Here is a 9,578-nt window from a genome sequence, read left to right on the forward strand (position 1 = left end):
ATCAACGGGAGTGCGAAAATTAGAACTTGGGACATCTTTCAACATTAAAAGGTTGTACCCAGTGCACAAGGCTCCCACTTTACGCAGGGTCTGAGAGAGGTGAATGTCGGCTAGCCTTACCCCCATTTATGGAGAGGCTGCTCCCAAGTCTCGAACCCCCATTTATGGACATCTTTCAACATTATGGGGCAAAAATCGATGACCGGTGGAAATCACGTCTACTCCGTGCAAGAACAATCAACTTATTAATCGAAGTTTCCGATCCAACTTGCCCTAGTCAACCTGCCCGGGTAGCATGGGTCCCCGAAGTAGGGGCAGTGCTCCACCCCACTAGCATTGACGTAGGTCGAGTCAAAGTCTTCAAAGCCTGTAGGAAAACCAAACGACACGGGTACAAGTAATTACGTTCATCACAATTTCACAGTTCAGACTTTGAACTTTCTAAACGCGTTTGGCGTCTAATGTTGTCGCCTTCTTGAAGTCGACATTGGTGTATAAAAACTGAGACCAACCAGATTGGCGGAGGCAACGAGAATGAGGAGGCGTCGAGCATCCGTTAGCCCTGTTCCCTCTCCTGCCGGCGAAACAATAGTAGACAATTCCGGATTGATTGAAGCCCGTGTTCGTGATCTTGTTGATGACTTGGATGGCACTTCTTCTGTTGAATCTCAAAGAGCTGCAACGTTTGAACTCCGTTTACTCGCCAGGAATGGCATGGAAAATCGGGTTGTTATTGCAAACTGTGGAGCCATTGGCTTCTTGGTGGACTTGCTTCAATCTGCAGACAACGGGGTTCAGGAAAATGCTGTCACAGCACTTCTTAACTTGTCCATCTATGGTGCCAACAAAACCGCAATAGCTAATACTGCCAATGCAATTGAACATCTGGTTCATGTCCTCGAGACAGGCAGTGCCGAGGCCAAGGAGAACTCCGCGGCCACTCTCTATAGCCTTTCGGTGCACGAGGAGGACAAAAGTGTTCGGATTGGAAGGTCCGGTGCTATTAGGCTTTTAGTTGATTTACTGAGGAGTGGGACTCTTAGAGGGAGGAACGATGCAGCCTCGGCCTTGTTTAGCTTGTCGAATTTTCGTGAAAACAAGCCCCGGATTGTTGAAGCGGGTGCTGTAAAGCACCTGGTGGAGTTGATGAACCCGGCAGCTGGAATGGTTGACAAGGCAGTTGCTATTCTGGCTAATCTTTCTACGATTCCTGAGGGGCGTACTGCGATTGGCCAAGAAGGCGGGATCCCTGGTCTGGTTGAAGTTCTCGAGTTGGGTTCTGCAAGAGGAAAGGAAAATGCAGTTGCGGCTCTTTTACAACTCTGCACAGATACTAACAGATATTGCAATACGTTGCTTCGACAAGGAGCTCTTCCACCTTTAGTGGCACTCAACCAATCTGGCACCCCAAGGGCCATACAAAAGGTATGATTCTGCTGGATTAAATATTCGAGTAACGGTAACGATTTTCTCTATCCTCGTTTAGTCATTTGCACTCCAAACTGAATATTTTACACATTTGTTTGCACTCACAAGAGCATAAGGGTTTACCAAAGTTTCGGTTTCCTTGCAGGCAAAGTTACTCCTCAGTCTCTTGGCTTCTTACATGAAAATGCAGGGAAAAAAATAACAGCAGTGAGTCTAGTAACTATTTGCTGTAAAATTACAGCGTTGCCTTTACTACAAACTTTGGTGACTCGAGATGGGTAGCATGGGCCAGAATCCCTCCCTCTACCGGCATTGGTCGGTTCACAATTCCATCATTGCTTTCAAAAGAACAGATGGAACTATGTCTGTATATTCTTCAAGAATCAACAGCTACGAGACTCGGTTGTAACAAGGAAATCTCAGCTTCCCGTTGTATGACGTATCTGTTGTATATGAGAACAACCATGAAGTATGCTCTTGGAATTGTCAAAACCATCAGCTATCATGGCTATGGTGGCTAGGCATCTCAAAAATATCAAAGGGGCTGACCCGACATGGTTCAATGTTCAGAGGATTCCAAATGCTGGGCCTTGTTGGCGGGGTAGCCGGGCGGGGAACTGGTATCTTTCTCGGTGCCATGTCTCCAAGGGATTGAATATAAAGGCCATAGATGCATAGGCATAACACTGTTTGTTCTTGCTTGTATTCAATTGGCGGTAGCTTTTTCTTTGAGGCCAAAGAAGACAGATAAGAGAAGGGGGTCTTCTGGATTTGTTTCACTATGCGGTAGGATACGCCACAATCATCATGAGTGTCATCAACATAATGAAAGGATTCAACATCTCAGAGCTGCCTAAGGAGTGGAAAACTGCGTACGTTGCCCTTATCATTGCTCCGGGAGGCACTGAAGTAGTCTTGGAGCTACTTAAGTTATGGCGCTTCATTTCGAGGAGAAAGCAAGCTGCAGAACAATAAATTAACAAAAGTGATGTAATACTAATAGTTTAAACTATAAGCATGTATTTTTTTAATTTCTTTTTTATAAACTTTGTAATTTCAATTTCAATTGAACATTTGTTTCTATTACAGCGGATTTACTTTTCCATCGCCAGATTTCTTTTCAATAACTAACAAATTAAGCTGAACAATTGCAGAAGTATACATGCAAAATAAACTTGTACTCAAATTTTGGTTTGGTGTAAATCATCCGATGACAGATACGTTTATAGATATGCTCACAGAAAATATGTGTTCTTGTATATATTCTATCCATGCATATGACATACCACAGAAATATAAATCAACCTCCGAGACAGCAGGAAGGGTGAAAACATTGGCCAGACGAATACTCTTCTGAGTAGCAACTTGATCTAAGTAAATTGACCTGCGTAAATTCCAATACAATTTTAGCCATCCCCTTTAAAACCTTCAAACAACACAAATGATGATGGCACATTAGCATTACCTTTATAATCTCCCACTTAGAGCTTGGACGTGTCGAGGTTGCTAATATACTCATGTGAAAATGCTATTTTCCCCAAAGTGAACACAATTAAAAAAAAAAAAAAAGTAGCAATTTTGCATCAGTAGATTTCTTGTAACAGAGAAGATCCTAAACCCTTATGAAGAAAATCGTGCACAGCTAAGGATGACACTATCAAAGAACTAACGATGCATCATATTTGCTGCACAACTTACCCTGAAAGGATCACCCCGTAAGGACTGCACAAATATTGAATTTCCTGACTCTGTATCCTGCAAAAGAGCAGTGGTGAGCATAAGTAGAAGCTTTGCAAATGAAAATACAAACGTCATCCAAAAGTTTACCTCCAAATGGACATCCCTCAGTCGCTTTCCAGTTTGAGCGCAGCAAATGCGAACTATATTCTCATCACAACTCCCGCTGATAATATAGTCCCTTCCATTCATGTAATATGAACGAGTATAATTATGAGAACTTCCTGTGGCAGCTATTTCAAAATTCATGTGAACCCTCCCATCTGCCGCCAAAAGTTGCTTAACCTGGAAAGTGACAACCCCATAAAAGTTAGCCTCTGGACTTCAAATTCGACAAAACACCACAATTCAGTAGGATAAGTGGAAAAGGAAAGCCTGAGTTGCAATTTTAACCATGGGATGGCAAATGACTTCCTACCTCAGAATTTGTACGGGTAAAAGTTTGACCAAGTAAGATTGTATTTATTTTTTTCTACAAAAACAGACTGAAGTGCATTTTATTGGTATGGTTATACCTCATTGTCAACAGCTGAAACAAGCAAATAAAGGTCGTCGGGAGAAAAGCAAACCATCACATTTCCTCTTGAGCTTGAAGCTGTATAGCAAGGCCGCATTGGATTCTGTCTCAAATCCCACATCTTCACATCATGGTCAAATGATGAAGTAGCAAACATATAAGGGGAATGGTGGGAAAATTTGGAAACATTGATTGGTTCTTGGTGAATATTAGTGAACAACTGTAAACGCTTTCCACTTGCTAGGTCATATAGAGCAAGACCTTTAGAGTAACTACTAGCAAGAAGCTGGTCATCAGTTGAATTTACATGAAGAGAAGTCAACTGCTCGAAATCGTCAAAAGTTGCAGCACCGGAGCTGCAGAAGGAGCCTGAAACTCCTCGTGACATGTAATTGATGTCAAACAACTTCAAGGAACCGTTATCTGAACCAGCAACAAGCTACTTGTTCAACACAAAAGGGATAAAAAGGGTAAGAAAATGCTACATTCACTAGGGGAGTAGAACCGCTTTTGCATTTAGTACATGTGCATTTGTATGTTAATTAATCCATTAAAGAAATCATATACCTTTGATGGATTTTTGTTGAGCCAACAAAGCCCCAAGACACTGCTCATTGCTCTTCCTACGGATGGGATATAACCAACTATTTTCTCGTTTTCATGGTTGAGAACAACTACTTCACCATCCAGGCTTCCGAAAACCATAAGACTGGGGTTTGATGGATGATACTCAAACTGCCTTGGACGAAGCTTCTTGTTTTCGGTTTTAAATGAGTGGCTAAACTCAGACAGCGGATGTAAGAGTGGCCACATTGAAGACCCGATTTTGGCAGCGCAAAGGGACCTCAAGAAAAAATTCTGGCCATTTCTATAAGGATGCAGCTGTTTTGGCTTGAATGGTCTTTGGTAGTGTATAACATTTGTTCCCATTTCACGCTTATGCAAAACACTAACAACACTTTCTTTGTGATGTCTCTTGTAAGGTAAGTATTCATAGTATTTTTCTGCAGTTGTCATGGCCAATTCCCTTTCGGTCTTTCCGATAGGAAGATTATCCAAAACTTCCAAACCAGGGAGCATTGAAATCATGTACTCCCGGTAATATTTCTCAAAGCATATGGGCGAGCGACAATGAGTTCTATACTTTAATGTGATAGCAGCATTCTTCAGGTCTAGCTTACACACACTTACAAGGAACTCATCTTTTTCTTGAACCTGCAATTCGACAAAAGACCTATTAAAATAAACTAATAAATCCATCACCAACACAGAAATTTCATACTTTTGAATAATTAAGTGCATCAGTTGTAATCATGCTGTGTTCTTACCTCACTCTGTAAGTTGTGTTGTCCTTGTAAATTAGAACATGCCCCAGTGTCCTTGCAGCACAAACAACTTTGGAACCGTAATTCCACCAAAGACGGAAGTTTTGATAGAGCACCGGTTGTTGCCATGAGATTAGCAATTCTTGTCTCGCACATTGAGAGACGCATCAAATTAGGCATGCCAGAAAAACAGTCCCTCTGCAAACTAGCAAGTGAAGTACAAAAGTCCAGACGGAGCGTATGCAGCTGCAAAAAGCTTCCAACCATGTTGAGTTTCTGGATATTAATAGACCTCAAGTTGAAGACTTGGCAAGCCAAGCAACCTTGTAAGAGATCCCTGGGGAGAATTCAAATCAATGGAACAAGTCAGAAACTTTCACACTCGTAAATTATTTCACAGATACGCAATGATTGGTTACAAAAGTTAAGTTACTTCCTAAATCAACATTCTTGACCAAGATATGCTTTCAAAATTCACCAAAAAAGGAAACATAAGTGAACTTTCCATTTTTATACTTCACAATAATGAATGTGAAAAATAGCCAAAAAATAAATTGTTCTCAAGAATGTGCAGTGGAATTGCTTACAGACCACAGAAAATCATTCCCCAATGCCAAATCCTGGAGATCGATGACTCGAAGCTTTAGATTGACTGCATTTATCAAGGCCTTAACATTTTCTTTGCCCAAGTCACTATTGGATTCCAGAAATATGTCAACGGCATCAATGTCAGCCGAGTCACTTGACATAAGTAGGTTGGTTAGAGGCAAAATATCGGCATCCCTTAGCTGGTCTAACGAAATCGCTATGCTACACTTTTCGTTGTTCGAACTCTGAATTTTGGCCTGAAAAATATCATAAGAATCATTGATATTAATATCTCGAAAAAGAAATTTGTTTTTACACTCAATTTCATATGATCAAAAGCATAACAGGTCAAAGTGAGAGCACATTCAAAATTTCAGAAGACCTGAGAAAACCATGATAGAATTGCTGAATTGGGTTGCACCTCGTGTTTTTGGCAAGAGTCAAGGTACCTAGTGAGACCGTAGAACAAAGGGAGTTAAATAAAAATGTTTATTAAACTAATAAAATCCGTACTAAATAAATACATTACTAACAAAAAACATGCATCAAGCCACTAAACCAATGAAAGCTTCCACGTAAACCAGTTTCGTGTAAGCTAATTGAGGGCCCGTTTGGTAACCATTTTGTTCATTCCTCCCTCCTCCCTCTCAGGCCCCCAGTACCCTTCCTCCACCTTTCTCATTCCCCGGGTTCCCCCATAACTATCCAAGACAAAATAAAAGACTTAGAAACTAAAAACGAAACAGTTATCAAACGAACCCTAAAACAACCGTATTTCCATATCTTTTGCATTAAGATAACACTGAATGATTCAATTTGGTTGAAGGCAATGCAACCTAGCTATACCAGCGGAAAAATAAAAAGAGAAAATCTTTGTTCTAAATTCGTAAAAATAAGCATCTGGGTATCAACCAAAAAAGCCTCACTCTCTCTGTAAACACAGATATCTGAGGGTCTGCCAATTATAATTGGTAAAGAAAAAAAAAAACAGGGTTTTTATCTCAGCATGCAGTTGGTCTTTCCTACTGCTAACAGAATAAAAAAAATGCAAAAAAGCAGAAGCAGTAGCAGAAGGGATACCGAGCTTTTAAGCTGGAAACATTCATGGCTCCTTTCTTCTTCTTCTACTTCTTCTGGTTTTTCTGAGCGAAATGCAATGGTGAGAAGTGAAGTGCGAATGAAGAAATTAAAGGGAAACTTCTACCGAAGTACAAAAAGTATGGTGGGTTGAGTAAGTGTGAAACATGTGCCAAGGGGGACTGTGTACGGAATAATTGAGGTTGGCCCTTCAGAATTCAGAACCACATGTCGCGTTAATGAAACGAGATAAGCACAAGTGTTCACGTCAATTCCTATCTGTCCAATACAAGATGGTCCAATATTAAAAAGTACATATGTCGTGGTCGTGGCAAAGTAATCTTCACCTTTACTTATAGGGTAAAATTTATTTTACCACCTTAACTTTCAGGTTTATTGTAACCTCATACAATATCTTCAAAATATTTCACTTTCATACCTCAAATACTATTTTATTTCAATATAATACATTCGTTACATTTTCCATTCATTGATTCGTTAAGATTTGACGTGGCTGACATATTATGCACCACGTGGCTGCCAAATTTGTGTCACGTGACAAATTTTTTTTTATACATTAAAAATATTATAAGAATTATAAAAACTGAAAACCCATAAACCCAGTCCCCCCCTCCGTGACCACCTCTCTCTCCTCCACTCTCTTCACCTCCCCTTCCATCCAAAAACCCACCCCACCCAACCTCCCCCGCAACCCCCCCACCCCCAAAAACCCATTTCCCATAAACCCCTTTGCTCAGTCACCTTTTCCCCTCATCTCTCTCTCCTCCCAAGTGTTTCACTCTACTCTGCCAACCAACTGAAACCCCAAATCAACAGCAGAACATAAATGCTCTCTTAATCAAACCACACAAACACTCATAGAGAGAGAAATGCAAGACATTTTTGGATTAGTTCACCGATCATTGGTGTTCCGCATAGCATGAGACAATGAAGATTCCCCAGGAGGAACCCTAATCAATAAGATCAATTCCTGCATTCAGAAATCTAGAGTCTTCTCCAAGCCCTTGCCGCCGCTTCCATTGGCGGCAATGGCGAAGGAAAACACACCTCCGATCTAGTGATGGAAGGGTGAGTTGATCGGCTGCGGTGGGAAATGGGTTTGTTGGGAGAAATGAATGAGCGAAGGCGTTGTGAGGGAGGTAGGGTGGGGTGGGATGTGGTAGGTTTTTGGATGGGAGGGGAGGTGAAGAGAGTGGAGGAGAGGGGAATGGGTTTCTGGGTTTTCAGTTTTTATTTATTTATTTTTTTAATAGGTTAAATTCTTGTAATATTTTTAATGTATAAAAAATTATTTTTTTGAAAATAAAATAGTACTTTAGGCATGAAAGTGAAATGTTTTGAAGATGTTGTATGAGATAGACCCCAAACTTGAGGTGGTAAAGTGTAATTTACCCTTACTTATATAATTTGAAGATTGGTTAATCCATAGCGAGCATTTTCTTCTTTAACTTAGCTCATGTTTTTTTTCTAACCTAAGCATTTTGTATTTTGTATTGGATTTGTTTCATATCTTATCATGTGAAGACGGTCTAATACTATTTATATTCTGTCACATTTTGGCCCGGGCCCCCACCACATCCCAGGCTCACTCCATCGTAGCACGGTATTATCCGCTTTGGACCCCGACCATGCCCTCACGGTTTTGTTTCTGGGAACTCACACGAGAACTTCCCAATGGGTCACCCATCTTAGGATTGCTCTCGCGTGAACTTGCTTAACTTCGGAGTTCCGATGAACTCCGAAGCCAATGAGCTCGCAAAAGGCCTCGTGCTAGGTAGAGATGAGAATATATATATAAGGCTTATAGGATCCACATCCCTGGGCGATGTGGGATGTTACAATCCACTCCCTTAGGGGCCCGACATCCTCGTCAGCACACTTTCGGCCAGGGATTAGCTCTGATACCAAATTGTCACATCCCGACCCGGGCCCCCATCACATCCCTGGCTCAACTCTGTCATAGCACGATATTGTCCACTTTGGGCCCCGACCACGCCCTCACGGTTTTTTTTTCTAGGAACTCACATGAGAACTTCTCAGTGGGTCATCCATCATGGGATTGCTCTTGCACGAACTCGCTTAACTTCGGAGTTTTGATGAACTTTGAAGCCAGTGAGCTCCCAAAAGGCCTTGTGCTAGGTAGAGATGGGAATATACATATAAGGCTTACAAGATCCACACCCCTGGGCGATGTGGGATGTTGCATATTCAGTTGTACACGAATATTGTAATCTACTCTAGGTAAATGACTGCTAATTACATGTAATTACATTTACATCCTGTAATCACTAACCAAATCATTGACTATCATCAAGCCCTATAATCACTCTAATCAAATATTGTTCCTTTAACATTCCCTTCAAGTTGGAGTGTGGATATCAACAATGCTCAATTTGTGAAGATGCGAAGGAAAAACAAGTGTCCATAGTGGCTTTGTGAGCATATAGTAATACGCTGGTAATATAGCTACCAGAGACCTTAGTAAACAATGAGTAATCGGAGTAAGATCGTGATAGAGTCTTTTGCAAACAATGATGTATCTCGAAGCATTTTGGACCAATTTCCTGGTCAAGTGGCGATCTTCAGGAAGTTTTCCATCTTGGATTTAGTTAATGATCTTGTCCATCCAGTTCTTTCTTGTATCAAACCATCTTTAGTTCTCATTCGCAGATGCTTGAGGCGGCAATGTATTCAAAGGAAATTTGTCCATCAGAGCAAGTAATCCACAATAGATGCATTGTCCATGAGTGTTTTGGCATGACTGTTCTCATTCCGAGGAATCTGTTGAATTTCATACTTTTCAAACTCCTTAAGTAGTGTCTTGGCCTTGACCAAATAGAGTCCTAGAAGCGGATTGTGGGTGGCTTAGCCTCCCTTGACCTTGT

At 41.1% G+C, this 9,578-nt stretch overlaps 2 protein-coding genes across 3 annotated transcripts; one reads left to right on the plus strand and one right to left on the minus strand.

Moving 5' to 3' along the window:
- Positions 1-170: 170 nt before the first annotated feature.
- Positions 171-2,514, plus strand: LOC126590163 (U-box domain-containing protein 4-like). Its single transcript, XM_050255698.1, has 2 exons — positions 171-1,425; positions 1,574-2,514. Exons 1-2 carry the CDS (start codon positions 535-537, stop codon positions 1,628-1,630), a joined length of 948 nt encoding a protein of 315 aa, XP_050111655.1. The 5' UTR covers positions 171-534; the 3' UTR covers positions 1,631-2,514.
- LOC126590150 (protein DWD HYPERSENSITIVE TO UV-B 1-like) lies at positions 1,449-6,832 on the minus strand. Of its 2 annotated transcripts, XM_050255681.1 has the most exons (11): positions 6,676-6,832; positions 5,978-6,044; positions 5,599-5,852; positions 5,011-5,344; positions 4,250-4,897; positions 3,681-4,121; positions 3,256-3,450; positions 3,127-3,183; positions 2,894-2,956; positions 2,715-2,812; positions 1,449-2,389 (listed from the first exon to the last, which is right to left on the minus strand). In XM_050255681.1, exons 1-10 carry the CDS (start codon positions 6,699-6,701, stop codon positions 2,729-2,731), a joined length of 2,169 nt encoding a protein of 722 aa, XP_050111638.1. In that variant the 5' UTR covers positions 6,702-6,832; the 3' UTR covers positions 1,449-2,389; positions 2,715-2,728. The 2 variants fall into 2 exon arrangements, with proteins under 2 accessions (XP_050111638.1, XP_050111646.1); XM_050255689.1 differs by lacking the exons at positions 5,978-6,044; positions 6,676-6,832 and having other exon boundaries at positions 5,595-5,744.
- Between the last annotated feature and the right edge of the window lie 2,746 nt (positions 6,833-9,578).

Source organism: Malus sylvestris, chromosome 2 (genome assembly GCF_916048215.2).
Source record: "Malus sylvestris chromosome 2, drMalSylv7.2, whole genome shotgun sequence".
Lineage (NCBI taxonomy): Eukaryota > Viridiplantae > Streptophyta > Magnoliopsida > Rosales > Rosaceae > Malus > Malus sylvestris.